Source organism: Falco peregrinus, chromosome 4 (genome assembly GCF_023634155.1).
Source record: "Falco peregrinus isolate bFalPer1 chromosome 4, bFalPer1.pri, whole genome shotgun sequence".
NCBI lineage: Eukaryota > Metazoa > Chordata > Aves > Falconiformes > Falconidae > Falco > Falco peregrinus.
The window spans coordinates 7,837,728-7,861,051 of record NC_073724.1 but is presented as its reverse complement, the minus strand read 5'-3'; the positions used below and the strand labels follow the sequence as shown (position 1 = coordinate 7,861,051).

Genomic DNA, 23,324 nt, shown 5'->3' with positions numbered 1-23,324 from the left:
CATTCTTCACTGCAGCTGCAGAGTTAGAGCATAAAATGTTGATGGTACAAAGTGTTCCAGCTGACTTCATTTCCTGCTGATAACTCCCTGAAGAGGAGGGTGAGGCTTAGCATCCACAGGGTTAGTTTAACGCTGGGGGGCAAAGGCAGGGTTGGTGGGAGCAGATACTTCAGAACACAGCAGAACGGTGGGTTCAAAACCGAGTTCCCATAGAAAACACTGTTCATGTTTGCTTCCTGTCAGATGAGCTAACCCAACCAAAACAGGATGTTGGCTTTTAGAGTTAATTGATCTTTGAAATGAAAATGCTTTTTTTCTGTGGTTAACTTACCCCCCCCCCCTTTTTTTTTCAGTTGAGGATTGAGTTGCTTGAGTGGGAACAGGAAGGGTTGAGACCCCATTTGCACGGAGTCAAAAGCCCAGCATGGTAACAGCTGCTGGTTAATAGCATGAATTCAGGAAAACGATGTGGATACTAGCAACCAAAGCCAGACACAGAGGTGGACAGAACAATCTCAGCTACTGGCACTGACAGGTGAGCTCTACTAAACCCTCAACAGATGCCTTAACAAAGTACAGAATTTCAATCTGTCTTGCAGGGACCCACAGCTCCCTCCACCCTTTGCTCGTCCACCACCCTGACAAACATACCTCCCCAGATCTGGCGCTTAGACAGACACACCCGAGTGAGATAGCTGCATGGACACAAATACCAGACTCCAAGTTTCAGATACCCTCAGGAGTTTTCTTTCCTGACTGGCCCCTGAACAAAGAATTGCCATGTCCCTGCATCTTTTTTCTGTTGATGTAGCACCCTATGGAGGCCCCATGGTCCATACTTCATAGTCAAGATACAAGAGGCCAGCAAACATTACGCATGGTGTTTCTAAGCATGACCAAACTATTTATGCTACCTGTTTGCTGGCATGACAGGATGAAGGATATCCTTGCAGCTCTCACCTATATAATGCCTGTAGCAGGAGTGCCAGCCATTTGGCCTGAAGCAAACTTGCTGGTTTGGCCTCTCATGTCTTGAAAAGAATCAGCTGGGAAGCTGCAAAATCCAGGGTTCCACAACTGCAACTTTTTCTCCCTCAAATGAAATTTCCCCCTAGAGTCTGTTTCAATGGCATTTGTGATGATGGCGTTTTTCCCCTTCTGAGCAGAACAGATGTAGAAACATTTTTTTGCTTATATGAACTAGTGTCATAGACACTGCTATATCCCAGAAGGTCTGTAAACAGATACACATGGCGATGCAGAGCCACACTCTAAAATATCTCACATCCATCCTTGTACATGCACATCATGCAAAACACCTAGTTCCTCAGTATAACCTCCCTTAATAATGTTTGTTACAAGTCCTTGCAGTTAAAGCATGTGGGTTGTTTGCTTTAGATTTTCTAGTGTTTGTCAGTCCAGAAACAAGAAAGTCTAGAGCAAATCCCCACCGCAAGGCTTCCTGTCTGGAGAAAAACATACACCGTATTTCTGTGCGTTCTCTCCTTTCTCCTTCAGGAAGAAAGGTTTAGCATTAAGCTTAGTACTGTGTACCATGCTCAGAGCAATGGCATTTGAGAATCCTGCTGGCAGAAAAGATTTGCCTTGTGGTGAGGTACTTGGGAGCAGAAATAAATAGAGTGAAAAATTGTGGTGGGGCAGCTGCAACTACCTTTGCTTTATTGGTACGGGTAAAGTGATACTGTCTCTGCCTAGCAGTTTCCTTTTCTGTAGACCTAACAAAACAGTTTCCTCCACAGGGTACAACCCCTGAAAGCAGCAAGAAAATACTGAAATAGACCCAGAGCAGCATGAAGCAACCACTGGAGGTATGTGATTTTGATGGTCTGTTACATGGCAGACATCTTGAAAATTACACTTGTGACCAATGCCCACAGTGAGATCCCTGAGCATGAAATCCTCCTTCTGTCCTGACAGCAGGCAGGGCAGGAGCAGCCAAAGCACCCTGCCCTCCCTGCCTCACCCTCCTTCACAGTTCAGTTCCTATCGCCTCTCCTAGCTTATCGTTGTCAGGGCTTCAAGAAATCAATAGGATTTCCAATCAAGAAGTAATATATTTCTTCTAGATTTTTGATCTATTTTCTTATATCTGTAGTTGCAGCATCTTCTGGCTGCTTGCAGCAGAGACGTTTCAACTAATCCAGTGTTTCAGCAACAGTAACTAGTCCTCTTACCCAATCTCCAGATCACAGCAACTCAGCCTACCATTCTTTTGGCTCAGGACCAAGTAATCATTGTATATTGAATTTGGGAGATAATGAGATCATGACTTAAATCTGCTAATTCCACTGAAGTCCTTCAACATGCAGTACAGCAAGAGTTTACTATACTGTAAGAACAACTATGTTGAGACAATTTATTGGTAACAATAACTGGGGATATCATGATGGTTACATTTAAATCCATCCTGGAGTGTTCTCTGCAGTAGCCAGCATGGACTTGTGAAACACTGCAAAGGAAAAGTATGCATGCCTTTCTAGAAAAGATGCTTTAACCCTCTTCTGCCCCAGAGGTATCATCCCGAAATGACGACATGACATTGTGTCATTTTGCAGCTGCATGCAAGGCAAGGAAGCCAGCAGAAGACAAAGGGAGTGTTTCCAAATTCCTTTGCACCACCCTGCTCTCAAGAGGTGGGGACTGAAATTCTTGAGAAGGAGCATGTGCAAACAGTTGCTAGAAGAGATGTCTAGTTTACCATGCTGTGATCTGAATGGAAAGAGAAACTGTAGCAAAACATTCCCGAGGCTTATTTTTTCCCCATCTGAATTTTTCTACCACCATCCAAGCTGCTCACTTCCAGGGCACAAATTTGTCCTTCCCTGTGAAGGTAGAGAACATTCTGCACCTCTGACCGGGTAGTGTGAGACATGAATTCAGCATGGAAAGAGTTAGTCCTGTTTTACAGCTAGCCAGTGACACCTTGCATGGAGACCCTCTGCTTGTGCCCACCTTTGTGCAGGGCTCTTCGCAGCGGAGCCCTGATGTCTCAGGGAATCACCCAGCAGCACAGTAGTATCAATACTATTGCCATCCCTGGGAGTCCCAGCCATGCACCAGGACGTCGATTCCTTAAATTCTGTTCAAACACAATAATTACCCTTGCTCTGCTCCTCTTCTGCCTCTCAAACCGCTCTAAAGACAGTCCACAGCTGACTGAAATTACCTAAAAGTGAGAAGGAAGAGAGAAGTGAGGCTGCAGTTAGAGGAAAAAAGATCCTCCTCACGAATAAACAAGGAAGAGACCCTGCAGACTTGGAGAGGGAAGTGTAGACAGGGGAGAGAGACACCGGCAGAGCAATGGCAAGCAACGGAGAAAAATAGAGGCAAAAGGGGGGGGGGGGGGGGGGGGGCGGGAGGGTGGGAAGATAAGGGGATAGAAAATATAAGGGGATAGAAAATACAAGGGGGAGTAAGAAAGGAAGGGGGAAAATGCATGTGTGGTGTCCCCAAGTTTGGGCACAGCAGCAGAGTTTGCTGCTTGCTGCCTCATGAGCCCAGCACTCCGGGAAAGACAGTATCTCTTTAGATTTGTGTCTAAATTTAAACCCTGATTGCCTGGCCTCCCCCTCCTCTCCCCTCCCTCCCTTCCTCTCACCCACCCGCCCTTCTTCCTTGTTCGTAGTGCAGGGCCACTCACTGGGCTCTGTCAGTTTTCAAGCTGAGCCGGAGCTTGGATATTACCTACCCTCCACAGCGGCACGACTTTGCTCTGACTTGGCTGAAGTTTTCCCACAGATAAGAGGGAAAGGGGTGGGGAAGAAAGATTTCCCTGAAGACACCTCTCTCTTGCAGGACATGGAGGTAAAGAAAACTTTTATTTCCACTAGCTTGTGACTGGCTCCTCAATCTGCATTAGCTCCACCTTGCAAAGCAATTTCTCACTAAAGACAGCTCAAAATATCTCTTTGCTGAGGTTCAGATAAATGTCTTTTTCCCTCCACCCCAGACTCTGCTACGTACCTCAGAATATTCTGCAGGTTTTAGTCCAGAGTTGGAAAGTAGGGGGATGGTGTGGAGAGAAATTACATCTGTGAAAGGGGAACGAGGAAGGACTGCTATTTACTTTTTTAGTCTCTGAGGTGGGAGAGTTAAATTTTAACAGGTATCAGTTTGAAAGGAGATTTTAAGAATTCAGTAAAAATGGGAACATAAGGAGAAGTAAACAAACCATGCAGGATTAGCGGGCTCCTTGGGGTTGATACCTACCCAACCCATGCAGCAGCAGCTGTAATTTGGACCCCAAGAGGTGTGTGTCCCTGTTCCACATGGACTCAGCGGTCTCACTTTTGTTATTGATAGAGTGTTTTGGTTTGGGAAAGAGGACCTGAGATCCTTTGCTTTGGCAAGGTAAATGAGTAGCACACCCCTGGAGTATTCCCTTTTCCTCCATGCTGCATGTCCTGCTCTTCAGAAGAGTCGGAGCTCATGTCTACGGGTGGGCACACAGCCGGTGCACAGGAGTCGAGCTTCCCTGGCATTTAAATCCAAGCCTTCTCCTGTGTAGCACCCTCTTGGGCAAAGCAGTTCACTGCCCCTTGCCTTTTTTCCCATTCATACGAAATGGAAGTGATGGTGGTTGCTTCCCTCATGTCAGACTGGATTCACTAGCTTTTCTAACAGTTTTTCAAGTGGCAAAGGAAAAAAAAAATTATTTTTAGGAGGGGCACGGGAGATAGAAAGGTGATTGCAACATTGGCAAAACCTCAGATGATGAAAGAGGACTTTCAGTATTTCTGTCAGCTAAACACAGATCTTACTAAACACTTCATATTATTTTCCCAGAGAGGCCTTTTTCTGTGTCAGTGAAGCCCCAGCAGCAGGAGACACGCAGCAAAGCCAGGGAACAGTGTGCTTGAGGCCCCACTACAATTTTTCTTTGATTTCCAGTGCATAGCTCAGCTGGGCTGTTCTGATAACACCCAGGTGCTAACATTGCAGTCCTTGTTATCTGCTCTGGCCTGCCCCCCAGGCAAGGGTTAAAATCAAGCATGTTCATTACAAGAAATGTCCTCAGCAAACTACCTGAACAGATTTTGGTGTGGCGAAGGACTGAGCAGTGATCAAACCAACTCAGCAGAGACTAGATCTATAACTTTATAAGGGTTTTTAGGTTTGACAGAGCCTGGATCAGTAGCTGTTAATGCTTGGTTTATTCCTTTTTGCTATATTGTATCCTGTGATGTCTCAGTGGAGAAGGGGAGCCGAGCTTTTAATCTGTTACAACTGCTGTGTACAGTAAGCCACATAGGGAACAAAGACTAGCTTAGGGCTGAAGCAAGTATTTTGCCATGTTGAGGACACTCTCCCCCACCCCCTCCCCTCTCCACACAGAGGACTGCACCCCTCAAGTATTTTCTGTTGTCCGCCACAGCGATGTTTCAGAGTAGAACGGGACAGACTTGCCATTTCCTTTTGGGAGACACGTGTGACACATACAGAAGGTCTGACGGTCAGGAAGTTTCTCTGAAGTATTTAAACTAAGAGTTTCCTGCTCTTGATTCTGTCCCCTTACCCCTGTTTGCTGCTCTTTCCCCATGTTACCTTGTTTTCTGATTGTCTGTAGACTGCTGCTTCCCTTCTTATTTTTAAAACTTCTCAGCTCCCAAGGCATTGTTTAAGTAGTGTGCTTGGTCTTCCCTTCCTGCCCCAACCCTCTGAAAAGGTAGTTAATATCCCAAAGGTAAGAAGATATTAGACCAAAATAGAGCCAAGAGCAAGAACTTGAGTTCCCACCTGCCAATTCTCTTCTCTCTTTCTTCCTAAGAGTGTTTCACAGGCAGCATGAGCAGGACCCAGAGACTCGCTACAGTCTTTTGCTTTAAAAACACATTTATTGGTCCTATGCAACAGGAATGAGAAGTTCTGTCATTTCCCCATTTGCTTCATCAGTGGCAGGCCGAGCTGCTCTGCGCTTTCCTGCTGGCATAGCTGGCGAACTCTGCTCTAGTGGGACACATGCGGATTACCAGCATTAGGGTAAAAAGGGCAGAGGGCTGACCTAGCCAGCTGATTTCCATCGTGTCTCTGGCAGAAAGACCCTTTATTTTTTTTTAAACCCACAGAAGAAAATAGTTAGGATCACTTTCTTAGGGTAGTCAGTGCGATTTTGCTGCTCCTTAGGGGTTGGCACCTACAGTCTTAGCCATTCTGCCATCAGGAACGTGCCACATTGAAAACAGTCACTGTAACAATTTAAAATCTCAAAGAGGGAGAAAAAGGCAGCAAACCCCCTGTTCTCGCAGTTTGTGTGGTTTTGTGAGTCTGCTGATCTTCAGGGCTTTTTTGTGAAGACCCAGCTTCTTGATGCAAGATAGATTTGACAATCAGTTTTCTTTCCAGTCTTATGACTGATGTGAAAGGAAATTGAAATCATGAAGCTTATATCACAGATGGTTAAGATGAGGAGTTCCTATCAAAAATGCATAAAGTTGGCACTGATGAAAACCAAGCCACTTGTTTAGCCACTAAACATTCTTTGCACTGATGGTACAAAAAGATCAGAAATTATTGTGTTGGTTTGTTAGTTTACATCTTCAGATTTGGTCCGAGCTGTCTAATTCCCATAGCTGTACCAAACCTTGCTGCAGATGTTTGAGTGAAGGCATCCACTGAAAGTGCTTGTGGCTTTCTGCAGCCCATTTTCAACGGCGGTCATGGCATTCCTCTTCCCAGCCTCTCTGTAGGAGCCTGGGAGCATGGAGACATTTCAACTTTACTGGCACAGCAAAAGGAAGCAATCCAAGGCTGAGTTTCACTTTGGTGGCTCCCTATGGTGCAACGGGTTCCCTAAGCTGCAAGGGTGCAGTAACCAGGCTTATTTTGGGAAGGCTGCCCTCTTTCTTGTGCCTACCAACAGATTTCATTTCTTTCTGTGACATCTCCATTTCCATGTCTCTTTTCTGAAACTAGCTCCTGCTGGATGTTCAATTTGCCTATTGCTACACTGGCTTAGGAGAGGGAAAGCTTTTCCAGGGCTGAGAGCAGTTCTCTGCTCACTCCACCACTTCACTTCTGGGCAACCTACTGGACATGGCTCCAGCCCCAGGCCCTGTGCTCTCCCCACACCACAGTGTCCTCATCTGGGACATCTAGGGAGTGATGGGACCACCGCTCTTTTCAGTAAAGCCCCCTCCTGTGTCAGGTGAGGATACCACAGAGGCCCTGGGTCCTGCCCTGCTCCTCTAGTGAGCAACATGGAGAACATTCCTCAGAGTCCTCTGTTCCTCGTCTCAGCAGGAGGCTGCAGAAACCTCCTGGGCTTCAAACACGTCCTCTCTCTCAAGAGGTGAGGTCAGAAGCCATTTCTTCCTTTGTGCTGTGGTCAGCCAGACGTCACAACTGAGCACATTTCCAGGTCCAGTATCCCAATTGCTGCATCCTCCCAGGAGCCACAGGGAATGATGCCTTGGCCCAAACTACAAGGCGGCTTACTTTCAGCATAGGCGCATACTCTGTCCCTAGGAAAACTGCACTAAGGATACGTGACCTGTCAGCCGAGACAACTGCAGTGGAGGGGATGGAGGAAAGGGTACTTGGTACTGTGCAGACAAGGGGACTGAAATCTGTAACCATTATGGTCCTTGGAGCAGCAGGACCGTAAGCCATGCAGAGGTGAGCTGGGCTGGGCGAGGTCTCTGCCCACCCTTGCAGCTGCAGGGCCAAGATTAAGTACAGGCATTACGCCACGGTTTGCTCTGCCAGGAAACAATTTCCCTTTCTCAGGAAGCTCTGCTGCTTGGCTTTCATTCCAAAAGTTAAAACATTCCTTTTCCACTCCTCTTTTTGCTTAGCAGAACATTGTAAACTCAAATACACTTGTTTTCAGGGTTTCCTCCAAAACTCATCAAAATGACGGACTCACACAGAGTGTCTGTGTAGATAAAGGGAAGAGTATTTAAATATAACTAGGAGAGGTACCATATGACCCCATTTTACTCCTCAAGTCTGGGCAGATTTAGGACCTGCCTGACAGTTAATAACATGTCTGCAGCAGAGGATCGCGGAAAGGATCAGGTTTGCCAGACTTCCACATCCCAGTGACTGGATGAGGCCTGCCTCCTGAAGAACAGAAAGGAACAGAACCAAACCCCGTGGGCTGTGCTGTGACCCTTTCTTGTACCTAGCAGAGACTCCAGAGTAAATGGTTTGCAGAATTAAAGCTTTTCCTGTGTCACTGGAGAGGGATGATTCCTCTGAACCCCTCCTCTGCCCCACTCCCCGTTTTAAACTTTGGTAGTATGATTATCCTGCATCATGGTGATAGCATTTTGGAAAAGCCTTTCTTTCCAGTCTAACTGGCAGGACGTGTGACTGCTGAGCAGCATATTATGCATACCTTCTCATACATTCCCAGGATCTGCTTATCTGAAGAACAAGGGGAAACATCAGCATTGCTTTATCGATAGGTGCTGCTAGGAAACTGCTGGTTTTCATCACGGAAATGACCAAGCCCATATGAACTAGGGGTGTTTTTTTCTGTTTCCATGTGCTAGGTTAACAATTGTAGAAAGATGGATGCTCCTTTTCCTAAAACACCAACTCTACAGCCTGACTATGGGATCTGAAATGGCAGCTGTACCCAGCAGCAAGAGAACCTTTATGGAGGACCTATTTTACTGGTGAAGCCTTCTTGCTACCTATAGATGCTATAATACTGCAGAGGCACAGCTTGTCTTTCTGACTTACAGATTATTAGATGCCTTTAGCAGTTTGCAACACAGCATGCATAAGGATGAATTCGGCCTAGAGACAGGAGATCTGTTGTGTAAGGAGAAGTTACTGTTACACACTTACGGCACAGTTGCTTCCCACCTAGTTATTACGAGAGGCATGGGACACTTTATTCTTATGGGGGCTTGCATAGGCATGGATTTAAGTCTCATTGTGTCCGAGCACAATGTATCCAGCTATAAGTCTTATGCCAGAAATGCTTTTACATCAATACCAAGTCTGAGGCATACCTTTAGGATATCTTCTCGCCAGTATATGGGTTCTGGTAATGTACTGACAACAATAAGGCTTACCTGCTCCATTAGTGCGAAATGAAGTTTTCACTTGTTAGAAAGAAAAAAAGACGTCAGACCAAATTCTTTTCAGATAGGAGCACATCACTTGCTAAAGGTGTTTCTGGAAGACTTCTCCAGGAAAAGACCTAGACCTCACTTGCCAGATGGACAGCTAGTATAGCTGCATGCCCTTTTTCTTTTGTTCTTTAGCATCAAATTTTTTTAAAAGAGCTCAAAACCCACACAACAGGCAGCAAGCCAGTAAGCTGGTTTTTGCATACAAGTGTCCCTATGCAAACCAACCTGTTTACCCTTTGCATCAAGATGCACGCAGTGTTTTGGTCAGTGTGGATGGCTAGTGGCCAATCTGCAAAAGATGTTGATTCACCACTGCCAGCTTCAACAAAGCCACTGTTCATCCCAGGCTTCCAAATGCCTCTCGGCATGATCAGGCCACAGCTCAGATGGTGCTTTTGTACAAGTTAATAATTATGGCATGCAGTGGTGCTTTTCTGAGCATCTTGAAGTACTTCACAAAATATAATACCTTTCCCTCATGCTCTATCACTGAGCAAAGCTACATGCTGCTGCTTAAGGCAAGAAATTTATTGCTTGCATAGGTCACAGCTTTTCAGGTGCAGAGAATTAACAAGTGCAGCTCGGAAAGCCTTGGTATCTAAAGGATGCAGACCAATAACTTGTTCACAGAAAGACACAAAAATGCAAAAAGGAGAGGGAAAGCTGGCTCAGAAGAATGGAGTTAAACAAGTCAGTGTGGCTTTGCAGTGAGACAAAAGACAGTAGCCTAGAGCTTTAAACACAGAGAAAACAGAATTAGTGCCATTGGAAAAGCAGTACACCTGGGAATAATGGGATCCAGTTAAAGGGAAGATGTATATCTCATCGAATGGCAGGAAGGATTTCTACCAGTGAGGTCTGGCAGGGCTTGGAATAGCGTGGTGGAAACCAAATGTAGTGGAAAACTCTTTCCCATGAGAGTCAAAAATAGACTGGACAGAGCATTAGAAAGATAATGACAGGAGTGATTTTGTATTCTGTTCAAGCAATAGTATTTCCAGGGCCACCAGAAGGGCAGGACTGCACTGTTTCTGCAGTTCTTCCATGTGTGGGGCTGCTAGCAGAAGTTAGTAGCTATTCAGCACCGAGTCCCAAAAGCGTTTATGATTTCTTCCTGCTACAATAAGTTGTTTGAGCCCTGCAAACTTCTGCCTATGGGAAGCTTAGGTCAAAATAAATTGGCATCCTATCTGAAAGAGTCTGGGAAATGTTCTTTTATTGCCTGTGTAAAACACAAACCCAAATTCACTTGTATTCTTTCTTCCTGTTTTAAGAATGGGTTTCATTATCCTTTAAAACTGTACTGCAACAGCAATCATAGGTTATTCAAGTCAATCATCCTGAAATACCTTTCTGCAGAGTGCCATGGTCCCCTGATGTAAGTTGAGATGAAACCAGTCCTGTTTTCATATATACACACTTGAGCTTGTGGGCCAGCTTTCCTAGGAATTTTACCCCTTGGGCCCTGCAGCGAGCGTGTGTTTAACTTGTGAAATGTGCATAGTGGAATTTGGTTTCTCACTTAGTCTTTACAAAGTGCACAGTGTTGTCAACACTGCCCCTCCATGAAAACCCAGTGTTTTCATTCCCAGTTTCTAGGTGTTCATTCCCCATTAGAGGCAGAGGGGCTGTCCATGCAAACCAGAGGCATGGTCCTCTAGACGGCAGGTGTCTGTAAAGAGGACAGAGTGGAAGAAAAGGGATGGGCTGTTGAATGTGCTGGAGCATGAGGTGACATAAAAGTTACAAATCAGACAGGTTACCCATACAAAAATGGTCTTTCAACACCTTCTTTTTCATCTCCCAATTCAATGGAAAGTTGTCTTTTCCACTCGTATCAGGACTTCCAGTCTCGTGTAATATCAAGTCCTGCTCTGTACAGCTCAAGAAGCCTTTGTCTACAGCCACCCAGGGATTTCTTCTGGGCCCCTCTCACCCTGCCCCTTTGTATGCACCGAGCATGGGACTCACCATCCTTGGCTTTGCCCTCCCACCCCAGTCTCCTGCCCTTGGCGCTGGCACCTCATACGACTCCAGTTCTGACCCCAGGTGCCTGCTGTGGGTGAGCCACCAGCGCCGCTTTGTGTGCCAGGTCCTGCAGGGCTTTGCTCAGGAGTGTGATGCTCAAGGTCGAGTCTCACAGGGTTCATCCCCTGCAGCAGCTTCACACTCTGCCCCAGCAAAGTGAAGCCTGCATCATCTACAGCAGCTCTTCGAGCCTTTGTAGCGCGTGCCAGTCTGTAGATTCTCAAAGGCAAAAGCTGGAAGCCTTATTTTTTTGCAGCCAGTGGGAAAGAAAAGCTGTCACGTAATGAAACTCATACTTTATTTCTTCTGCCTCTGCTCTGCAACTCAAAAATTGCTGGATCATCCTCAACACCTTTCATTTCAAGGTCTATGAATTCAGTGACATGCTGGTCACAGCTTCCTAGTGCTGATTTACACGCTGAGCAAGTGGCGTGCAGGCACCGAGCCCGCGCTTCCTGGGCACCTGGTTCCGCTGGCGCAGCTTTAACCTAGAGAAGCTGTGCTTTAGGTTGAAGGAACTTACTTCCCCTTCTTGCCACAGAAGGAACAGCTTCAGTCAGCCATCAGGAAAAAGAAATGGAGCTCTGAAGTAGGTAGGGTGTTTCAAAGCTCTTACAAACATTGGGTTGCTCCTTTGCAGGGTTATTGGGAGAATTCTATTAGCTGGCTAACTTTGAAACAGAGATAATAATCTTTCTCAGATCACAGAAAAAATCCATGTCAAAGACCAAGCTGTAGCTCAGGAGTCGCTTGTGATATTTTCCTTAGGGCATATAATAGAGTAATTTACCTGTGGAAATCACTAAATTTCTAAGGCATCATTAGAGCTGATGCAGACTGGGCTGAAAATTCAGATGGGCATTTTCAAATGTAACAGCAGATTACGGCTGCCTGCGTCTATTAGCCCAGGGCAGGGCCTGGTGTTCAGGGGTCTCACAAACTGGAGTCTCTGGATGGAGCCAAAGGGATGGCAGCTGCTGAGAAGGCAGCTTCACAGACCAGCATCTTCAGTGCCACTGGGGCTGCTGAGCTCTCCTGGGACCAGCTAAAAAAACATCTCTGTGGATATAGCTTAGCATTCACACCTCAAGCTGGCTGCTAGCTGAGTGCTTACTATCGCTTTCCTCTGCTCCATATCTGCGTACCTTTTTAGACTAAATTCCTGGCTCAGATAAATATGAGCATCCTTCTCTGACCTGCCTGTATCCAGTGTAGACCTAATTTAATAGCAACGTGTTACAAAGATAGCACAGTCCTAACTGATGAGTCCTGGAAGCTGCAGCAGTTGGGAGCTCTGTGTAGGCTCATTTACCCTTCTGATTTTCTGTTCCCAGAGTGATAAATTAAGAGGAATTGAATCCCTGTGCTGCTACAACTAGACTGTCTCTAGCATTGAGTTTAAATGAGGAGGTATCACAGTCTACTTACAGGATTTATCAGAACAATTTAGAATTGTCCCTGCTTCTCCCATTCTCTGTATCACTTCTTTGATATTCCAGTGACTTCAGTTTCTAATTTGACCTTCTGAATAGCTTCACATTAGATAATTAATGCATACTGCATATTCATCTGCTTAAAGTTCATCCTCTTTACCCACTCTGTCAGTAGAAGAGCGGTCCCTTCCTCATCCTACTTGAAGCATCTTGCGTTTGAGCCTCCTCCTGTTGAAGTTCATCTTATTTCAGACCTCTGCTAAAAGCGGGGCTTTTTTTCCTCACCCCATGTGAGGCAAGCAAGGGAGAAGCTAAACTGAATAGCAGTTGGAAGGCGATTCATCAGGCTGAGACCTTTCCTGTTACAGGGGCTGTTCCATCGGCTCAGCCCGGTTCCTTCAGAGCAGCTGCCCAAGTGTCTCCAGGTCTGCAGTCAGAGCAGGGTGCAGCCTCGCATCGTGTCTGCAGCTGCAGGGTTGCCCAAGTCACTTAAAGCAACACTGTGATTTGCATGATTTAAAATAATGATTTTATGCAAGGCACATTTTAATCAACAGAAAGCTGTTCATCTCAGAGGTCTGTATCAGCTGGTAACTATGGCTCATGCGTTTTATTCCCCACTGAAAGAGCACACATGCACACCCAGCCTTCCTGGCCATCTCTCTCCCCTGTGCCTTGGTTGAGGAGACTGCTTGCATGAGATGGGATGCGCTTGCCCCATGGACTGCGCTATTTCCCCTCTCCCTGCAGGCAGCCTGGGAGGTTTTGCCAGTTGCTCCTCTGTTAGCTCACCCTTAGATCACCCAGAAGGATGGTCCTTCTAGAGCAGCAAGAGCTCCTCAGAACAAGGCCTGGAAGTACGCACAGAGAGGCACCAATCAATCTGGGAAAACTTGACAGGCTGTGTACAGTTCCCAGACTGTTAAGAAAAACAGATGTCTGAGAGGGAAACGTCAGGAAGCTGGGAAGGATCCTGGGGAAAACCCTGGCCAGGAACAGAGCTCCGTTCAAGCAGTTGGTGTGAACAGCACACTAGGGAGGCAGCTACATCATATGACGACCATCACTGCTCTTCTTCAGAACTACCATCTCACCCCCTCCACCCATGGAGCCATGTGCTGGTAGTGTGAGATCTCAAAGACAAATGCCAGGTACTGGTTGTACAAGCTGCTGGAGACACATGGGAAGCAATACGCTTAGCCCAGCCAGGCTGAGGTCTTGGTAACAGCTGTTGTCAGCTGTAGATTAGGACATCAGCATCACTCTACCAGGGTGCAGATCAGCCCTTGGCTTTGAAGGAGCTATTCCACATCTGAAGTGTCTGTGGATTCCTAAAACAACACAACCTCATCAACTTACCTATTCAATGGATAATTTCTGAGAAACATCCCCTTTCTTTCCCCTCCATGCCTTTCACATATATTATCTGTAATTTAGATATCTGCAGTAGCTCATCTGGTTGTATCAACCAAGTTTGCAGACAGCATGTGTTGCTAGAGGGCTCCCATCAGATGGAGAGGAGTTAATTACAGGGCTATATATCCTGTCTGACATGCCAGAAAAGCCAGGGGTCTTCCTGAACTAAGCTGAAAGCTGTGTAGGTGTTCATCTAATTTAATTTTGCTGAAATGAAAAGTGGTGCTGCTTGAAAGAGAGTGAGAATCTTCAATTATTTAGGAAAGTGGTGTGTCAGCTCCCAGATGACATGGAAATCTGTCTGCCAAGTTAATGGCCACTGGCCTCCTTCATTGTGACCTTTGAGAAAGGAGCGAAAAGCTGTATTTGACAGGGCATTTCAAAGTAAGGGACCTTGTTTTCAGCATCCCAATCCAAATTTTCATAATCTCAAATAATAGGAATGCTCTGTGTATCTGCTGCAGGATTCTGGCTCACTCACAGCACTCATGTTTGAGAGGCACAAAGTATTTCCCCCAAAATACTTAAGAGTTATTGTAAACTTGATGGATAAAGACTGCAGATGTGTCACTGGTGTTCACTTGGAGCAAGGGAAGAGCTCTGCAACTTCAGCATTGTTCTTTTAAGGCCAAATGCTCATTATAACAAGGGAAAAAAACCCCAGTAATTTTTTTGAAACTTTGTACCAGATAAATACAGCCTGTATTTTAAAACAGATTTATTAACTAGAAGGAAACAGCAGGACACTGAGTTCCCAGGACTTCATAAAGGGAGGATACACCTTAATTTGGTCTTCCAGTGTAGTCAGACTTAGTAATTGCAGAGATCTTTGTTAAACTAGTCACATCTTTGTATCTCAGTGCTTAAGGTTGCTGATGGCTCAGCTACAGTTTGCCGTGTACTGGTAACCACTGGGTAGTAGTTAGGTGGTTTGAAATACATTACCACCTACAGTAGCCACACAGTAAACTGTCACTGTATTTCTTTCTTTTTTCTTGAAGCTGTAGCATCTGAAATAGCTCAGCCTCCTCTAAAAAGGCACGTCTTGCCCTCATCACGGCAAAGTCCTGAATAGAGACACTAGTGCACCCCAGAGACTCGGAAGGGAGAACCCTGTGTGGTCTGGCCTTAAAACCCAGGACAGATGTGTTTTAGAAGTTGCACTGCTTCAGGTGACAGGAAAACCCCTCTTGCACAGAGCTGCTCCATTGTTTCTCCACTTGCGTGGGTGGGTATGACCGTATCCAGCCAGATATCAACTTTATCCACAATCCTTTTCCTGCTGCCTGAAATTATTTCCTTGTTGGCTGCTTGGCCTATCTGCAAGCAGCTGTGTGGGCTCGTAATGAGGCAATTACATACGCATGGCCCTTTTACAGGAAAGGTTGAGGCCATTTCTCCTTGAACTGATTGGACTCCTTAATGAGTCTTATCTGTTTCCCCCGCTTTCTCAGCCACTCTGGTCACCTTGTCAGTAGGCAAGTGGCCTGGCTGGCACTGTAGATTTTTGCCTCTCTACCTGTAAGGACCCTTTCTGAGAAAAGGCTTTGTTCATTGTCTGGGCACCAGGTTGCAGAGTGGTTATGTCTTAAAATGTAGCGCTCTGAACTCACCTGCAAATCAGTTCTGTGCACAGCTGTCTGTAATGAGGGGCATGCCAAAGCCTCCCGATGAGGGCTGCGCCCAATGCCTCCCACATCTTAAGTATCGGGGGAGAAGAGATCTCCTCAGATGAGCATGGAGTGAGTAAACAGCTTGGTGGAGTGTGAACTGGCTGCAAAGGTGCTTTCTGCTCATAGGCATATTCCAGGGCAGAATTTGGGTGGATAAGTGACTGTACACAACTGGCACTTATATATGCAATGGGGGATCTCACCTGGGGTCTGTGCCTTCATATGCCGTAAATGGTGCCTGAACAAGGACTTGAGGAAAAACAAAAAAACCATGGTAGCACAGCCCAGCTGAACCAGGGAAGACAGATATGTGAAGATGGATATCCAAGCGCTGCCATCACCACTGCAGGATGGTAGGTGAGTGGCTGGGAACCATGGGACATGGATCTATGGGAACAGAAAAATCAGGAACAGAAAAATTATATGGATGTTTTGAACTGAAATAGCCAGCATCACCCATCATTGTAGACAGGTGTGCACATAACTGATATACAGGTGAGTTCAGAGCGCTACATTTTAAGACATAATCACTCTACAACCTGGCACCCAGACAATGAACAAAGCCTTTTCTCAGAAAGGGCCCTTGCATATACCTAGTCCTCCTACTCTTTCTTCTTCACTATCCGCAAGCAAATGTTGTCATGTATGTTAAAAACCTAGTCACCTTGATGATAATTTTTTTTTCACTGCATGTCCCACAGCTTCTCCCCCCTGGAGCCTCAGGTTTCTCTGGTGCTTTTATTTCATCTTCCTACCTCTCATCCCAGCCTATCTTCTCACTGCAACAGGAGGCATCTTGTCCTTCAAGTATCTTTGGGGCCTTTCCTCTTGAATATGCTGTCTTCTGGCACTGCATCTCATTTCAGTTGTTCTATTGTTACTGCTTTCAACATCTTTGAGCTTCTCCTTCCTCTTATATTGTTGACTTAGTGGTCTAGGGGAAGCATGGTCTGACTCTGCTTGCTGAGCCTACGCAGGCTACTGTGCGCACAGGCAATTGTTAGGGTACAGCGCCGGCAGGAAGGGTAAGATGAACAAACAGGCGATGCATGTGACTGAGATTTTGTCTCACTAGCAAAGCATCTTTAAGACACCCTTGTAGTCATGCTGGATATCATCAACATTTTTAAATCTTTAGAAACCTGACTGAAGTCCCATTAAAAAGATAGTTCACTGAGGGAATCGGTCCTTTGTGGGTGCTGGACTTTGTTAGGACTTGCTTAGGAAGAGTTTTGTGGCAACAGGTCATCTAAGTTAACATGTGCCCAAAGCACCCTGTACAACACAAAATCTAGACAGCTACTTCTCATGGATACAGAGGTGAGTATGTGTTCATGCAGAGCTGTGACTGGACTAATGATCCCTTTGGTGTGAGCACAGCACCAAACGAATGCATCCAGTTTGATGCCACTATGAGAAGTCATGCTACACCCTGTGACTGTGGGGCTCAGATCCCTTACTACAGGTTTCCCTGGGCTGCTCTGCATTGCAGTGTAGCTTGTCCTTAGACACGTGTGTTGTGGAGAACCACTGTGCCACGGGCGACCAAGTGTCAAGTTGGAGCTTGTGAAGGCCTGGACTAAAATTCTGCCCTGGATTTTGAGTAGCTGAGAGCAAGTTATTGTGTCCTAGATCAGCTACAGGACTAATGCAGAATTGAAACCCCGCAATTCACATCTTCAGCCTGGAAAGCCCCTTGCAACCGTTGCCTGACTCTGCTGGTTCCTTCGCTTCACTAGGCACCTGCCTGCTCAACATTAAAATTCAGCCAGTGCCCAGGATGCTGCACAAGCCGGGGATTGAACCGCCTGACCTGTCCACGGGTGATCTGCTGCCCAGACCAAGCTGGCATCAGGAATTAGGCGCTTCCCTGTCGCATTCCCCCTGCCCCACATCCTCATCTCTCCTCTCCACTCCTCTCCACGGGGGAATGTTCTGAGCATGGTGAACACAAGCAAACAGGATCAGGCATCTCCCAAAAAGCGCTTCTCACAGAAAAGGAAACGGTGACACCCATGTGTTGCTGGAGGTTTCTGCAATCACCTCAGTCAAGGACTCCCAAAACACTATAGGCACACACACAAAATAATTGATTTATATTTTAAATGGTCTGCCACCCCCTTCCCTGAGCCTGAGTCGTGGCTGAACAGCCAGATGCCTTACCCAGCACAGCGCACAGCAGGGGCAGGAGCTGCTGGCATCTTCGTAGGGTAGGGGCTGAGGTTACATACGTGCTGCCCCTGCACAGGCACGCTGCCCGGCAGAGACCAGGTGCTGCATTCGCTGCCTCTTTTGGTAACGATGGCCCTTGATCAAACCATTCTTGGCAGCCTTTGACAGAGGCAATGAGACACTTGCTCAGGAAGTGGGCAGCCTGGGCTCTGCTCTGTTCTCAGGGGGTGTGGGCTTCCAACTCTTTGGTCTGTCTAGCAAGAGATGCTTTTTAATCCGGTGCTTACAGCAAGGCTAGGGCAAGCACTTGCCAGCCTGCCTGTTGAAGCCGTGCCAACACGTAGCAAAGAATTCCAGGTTCCCAGGGGCAGGGGGGAGCTCACACACCTGCCTGGTGATCTGAGTGCTCTCCTGACAGGAAACCCCCCGGCTTCCCTTGGGACCAGTTCTGTGGGGTATGCAGCAGTGGCTACATATGCATTAAAATGCACAAGCCCATACATTGCCCTCTTGACAGAGGCTCCTAATCATGAAGGTTTGAGGTAATGCTGCTGTAATGAATGAGCCTGTGCAGTGTTGGGAACATGTAGGTACTAGGCAACTGCCAGATATTGACACTACTAAAAGGAAGACTCAGGATCTCACTTTTACCTTTCACAGTGGTATTCGCTGGTTTTGCTGATCGCATCAGACAGTGCTTAGCAAGACAAGCCAGGCACTCCTGAGAGCTATATACCATGGCGCGAATTAAAGAACAATTTGACATAAATTCAGCCTCAAAAATTTTCAACACCAGCCAAATACTAGTGCGGGGTGGCTGGCATACCCTTCCTACACAAGGGCCTTTCCAGCCTGGTCTGTTGATGTTAGGGCATGTTACTAATGAATTCCATGGAGGCAAACAGGAGGCTGCTTTCTCCACTTTGGATCCAGGAGGCTGTGAGGACAGCAGCAGCAATCCCACCTCATCAAGTTAAAGATGAGAATAAGACCTGATGCAGTTACTCTGCTGAGGAGAGCCTTTTGGAAGATGTGGAGAAAGCTGGCATTGGTACTGACTGTGTGTCATGAAAAACAATGCTAGTAACACTAGCGTCACACCCACTTTGCTAACAGAAATGCATCAACGGCAAAGGGAAGGACTTCTCAGAGAGAAGGCTAAAATTACAATTATCTCATTTTATTTTCATTATACTCACTCTCTGAAACAGAAAGTAGATAGTGTATTCACCACTTACAATTTCCTGATGCCTATGGATGTTTCCTATAATTCTGTCGTGAAGGGCACCGCTCCTCACCTGCATGTCTGGCTCTGGCTGCTCTCTGCTGCCTGTCCCCTCCTGCCCAGCACTGGCCAGCTCTCCTGGCAGAGGCAGCCGCAGCATCGTTGGGGGCAATGGAGATGCACCTGCACTTGCGCTGCTCTTGAACCCCACTACGTAACTCCAGCCACCACCCAGCGGTCCCTGCTGCCCAGCACAATTAGGGTTTTTTTTACTCAAGAGAACCATTTGCCTTGATGTTCAGGAGCTCTAGGCAGCCCCAAGGTTACTTGGAGAGAAGTATCAGAGAAGGACCCTGAGCAAACTTCTGATCCAAAGAGGCAGCAATGCTTTCTTGAGAAAAGCCTCACTCCAACCATGGGGCTTACTGTGCAAGCCCTCACATGTACACACGGGTAGCTTGAACCACCGGAAGGAGAAAAACCAGCAGGAGTTTCACCTCTACTTCTAGCAGGCAAGGGAGGGAGTGCATAAACCATTTATTTACAGTACGGCAGACAAGTTCAACACGGTGCCCCTTCCTTTGAAAAGCATTTGTCCCTTTACTAGTTTCTGGCTACACGGTATCTCCCACCTCCACCCAATTCCAGAATCTTGCTTTTGTGAGACTCTAAATTTGGCAGATCTGAGTCTCTGCAGTTTTGAAATACTGCACTGTACTTGGGAGCTGCTCGCTGTCTTCTGGATAAAAGCTGCTCATCGCTGCTGAGCTGGAATATCCTCATGTTACCCTTTAGGCAGTGCTTGACCCGGAGTGCCAGGATGGCAGCAGTTCACAAGGGAACTCTCAGGAGAAAACAAAGACCAGACCACTGCAAGTCTTGAGAAAAATGTTGCCCTAAAGTGAACTCTTTCCAAACACAGGGAAATGTTACATATTTTTACTTATTTCATGCAAAGTAGGATCCTCCTGCCCTTTCTCCTAAAACCAGACACGCCATCTTCCTCTGCCGCCTGCTTTCCTCGTACTATTCAGCCCTGTGTTATAGTCAGAGCTCCCTCTTCTTGATCACCCTCATTATAGCGATGCAATAGCCATGCAGTTGAGTTCAGGCACACACTCATCCTGTTCATTCATCTGTGGTGGGATAAGCGTTGACCTGGGTACCACTCTGAGGAAGGGATGTTGTACTTAGAGTTGTTCTTGTGGCTAACTTATTCACAGACTTCAAGAGACAGGCCAGCAGTGATTTATACTCAGGCAAGAGGCTTGCTCTCCGCTGAAAATGGTGCAAAAGGAAGAACTTCAGAGGATACTTGACATCTGTGTTCCTGCAACGTGCATTTCAGTAGTTGTAGTCAAATCTTTGTTAGGGCTGCTGTGAGAGCCCTTGTTTTCAGTAAGGCTAGAACTGAAGGAAGTTGCTGGAAGTCACTGGACTCTAACAACACTGACTGCCTTGAAGGTAGCATGTGTGATCAGGAGTCTTTACCTCCTCCTCCCTGTCTCCAAATCCCCTGTTTTTGACATTTTTTAATTAGTGAGCAATCCCTCGACTGAAGGAAGGGAGTCTACAGCTGTGTAGAGATACGTACAGAAGAGATGTGCCCCTCAGCCAGAAGAGTCTTAAGCCCGTCTTTGGGTCCCAGGAGCTCAGACTGGTCCAAACCTAATCTGAGGTCCTGTTGTTTTCACAGAGTGTTCAGAAACCTGGAGCCCAGACTCCAGCATTCTCAACATATTCTCACAGGTTGCAGATTTCTTTCCCTGTAGGTGCAAGACTGTAGACTGAATCTGTTGCATGTGTCATCAACCAGACGTGGAGGCCACTCTGCACTGGCTGAGGCTTGACCTTAATGTAAAAAAAGGCTTTTTCTTGGAAATGCAATGGTTCTGCACAGTTGTGCACGCTCTCATGTGAGACAGACAGGGGCTTACCACTAATCCTTTTATTGCGAGTCAAGCTAGAAACCTGTTTGCATGACCTTGAAAATGCCAGTCACAGCAAACAAGAGCCTAGGATTTTGCAGAGAATGCTGGGATCATCATTACACTCCTCAACATACCTTGATACTCTTTCACAGGCAGATTGTACTTCCTGATATCAGCTCCAGAATTATCTTTGAATCTTTCAAATGGAAACGCTACTTTCATTGCCTAGCTTTCTGTTGTGTTTTGCTCCTGCATCACGGCAGTGTGGGACCCATGACAGTTTGAGGCCGGTTATTCCTCTTTGCCCAGCTATCTGATAGCAGCTTGGAGGGAAAGTGTGGTGACTGTGCACACTGCCATTCCTAAAGCTCTCCAAATTCTCATCTGGGGTGTGTTTAGCTTCTGGTAAAGGTTGATCAAAGAAAACACAACAGAAAGAGAGAAGGAGAAAAATATGATTTATTTTCTAGCATTTAGGATGCACTTGAAAGATCTGCAAGGTATTCTTGGTCTTATCCTCTCGTGGAAAGTAACTGCAGCAAAGGTCTGACACACAAAGTTCACAGAGCTAGCCTAGCCCCACCAGAAGAAGGTGCAGGAGTGGCTCAAGTGGTAGCTTTTGCTCTGGTGGAGCACAGCACAGTAATTACTGGTCCTGTTGTATACCAAATGGTAGGAAATGCAGCTAGGAGCCTTGGCCTTGCATCCCAAGGTGCTACGGGATACGCTGACATGATGATGGACAGGCCTGGCTATAAGGTATCACAGAGCCACAGCTGCCGCCACTTGTAGCTGGGGCTTCTGCCAATAATTAAAGTTTACCACAGCCAGACAAGGAGCAGCTTCATTGCCAGATAAAACACCAAGTAAATAAATAAATCACATAAATCCCTCCTGAAATAGAGAGCTGGGAGATCTCCAGTGAGAATGATTTGTGAAGAAGGGTAAAGAGAGAGATGGGAAGAAGGATGCTTCACTGGGATGGAGAGGGGTCAGTGTAGCAAGAAGAGGTTTGTTTATTTAGGGCTTACGTCTTGGGACGTGTTGCTTCTTGAGACAGGGGCCCAGCACACTGCCGAGCTCCAGTCGGAACAGGCGTGATGAGATTTCCTTCTAGGGATGTAAAAAATGGGCCAAGGCTAGTGTGAGCCCACCCACTTCCTGGGCGATCTGTGCTCAGCCTGCATGGATGCTTTCACGGATCACGAGGAGAATGAGCAGGCTCTCCTGATTTTTGCTGCCCAGTTCCTCACGCTGTGATTCAAGTATTATCCCACCCTCCTGCCTTTCACTTTGCTCCTTTGGGGGAGTTTGTGTTTTAAACCTACCCTGATAACTTACCTCTCCCTTCCCAGTCTGAACAATGTTCCCCTTTCAATATGATGCCGCTGCTGTACTCATATGGACACAGATAAACAATCGGTTCAGGTTATGTTGGCAGGAGGGTGCAAATCAGGATTCATCTAAGTGGCAGATGCAGAGAGATGGCTTTGAATGAAACTACAAACTACATATTAGAGAGATTTTGCATCGCTAAATTGGGTCCAATCCTAATGAAAAACTATTATTGAGCTTTTTTTTAGTTAATTTAAAAAGGAGTTCCTTATGAGCTGCCCATCTAATCTTATCTGCACTTACAAAATGTGAGAGCCAAAATAACTGATGCCTGTATGAAATGGTTGAAAATGAAAATTCGGTTACCTATTTCCTGCCATTGAACAAGACAAAAAGAGTGGTAGATATGCCCAGGTGAACCTAAACTTGTCCATTCTGTGCTATTCTCTGCTTCAAGGCTAAGACCCACACCCAGGGACCCATTCCAAGTTTCTTTAAGATTATCTTCCTTGAATAATACATGAACCTAGGGATAGAAAAGCATAGTTAGGTGGATTGGCCTCTTTGGACACCTGCCTTTAGAACAGGTATCAAAGATACTCCTAACTGAAGGAAAGACTTTATTACTTCAGTTCACACAGACACATTACTATTATGTTTTCCATCATTATTGAGTAGTATTGTGGCCTTTAGAAAGGTAGGGCTAGTCTGACACACTGGTGTGTTTGGCTGGTAATGAGATGCACTCATGATGCATTCACCAGAGCATAAGTTCATGTCCTCTCCAGACAGACAGGAACTGTACCTTAGATCATGCACTGTGTGAACATGCGGTGGCCTTTTGCCTCCAGCTAGCCTCAGTGGTCGAATAAAAGATAGGGCAGGGAGAAGGGATTAGCTCTTGCCTATGGAAATGGCCACCCCAAATCGGTGGGGCAGTATGGGAGGAACTAGTACTGTCATCACTTCTCCCTTGCTTGGTCTGCGAGCGAGTAGGACATCTC

The 23,324-nt window shown here is 46.4% G+C and overlaps 1 protein-coding gene across 2 annotated transcripts in view; it reads left to right on the top strand.

Annotated features, from left to right (window-relative positions):
* Positions 1 to 389: 389 nt before the first annotated feature.
* Positions 390 to 23,324, top strand: part of RCSD1 (RCSD domain containing 1) — a 39,297-nt gene continuing 16,362 nt past the window's right edge. Inside the window, exons 1-2 of one of the 2 annotated variants that reach the window (XM_055802181.1) lie at positions 390 to 535; positions 1,761 to 1,829. In XM_055802181.1, the coding sequence (XP_055658156.1) occupies positions 1,812 to 1,829 (18 nt within the window). In that variant the 5' untranslated portion in view covers positions 390 to 535; positions 1,761 to 1,811. Of the gene's footprint in view, positions 536 to 1,760; positions 1,830 to 3,626; positions 3,826 to 23,324 lie in introns of those variants that run through there. The other variant, XM_027784650.2, reaches the window with a different exon arrangement.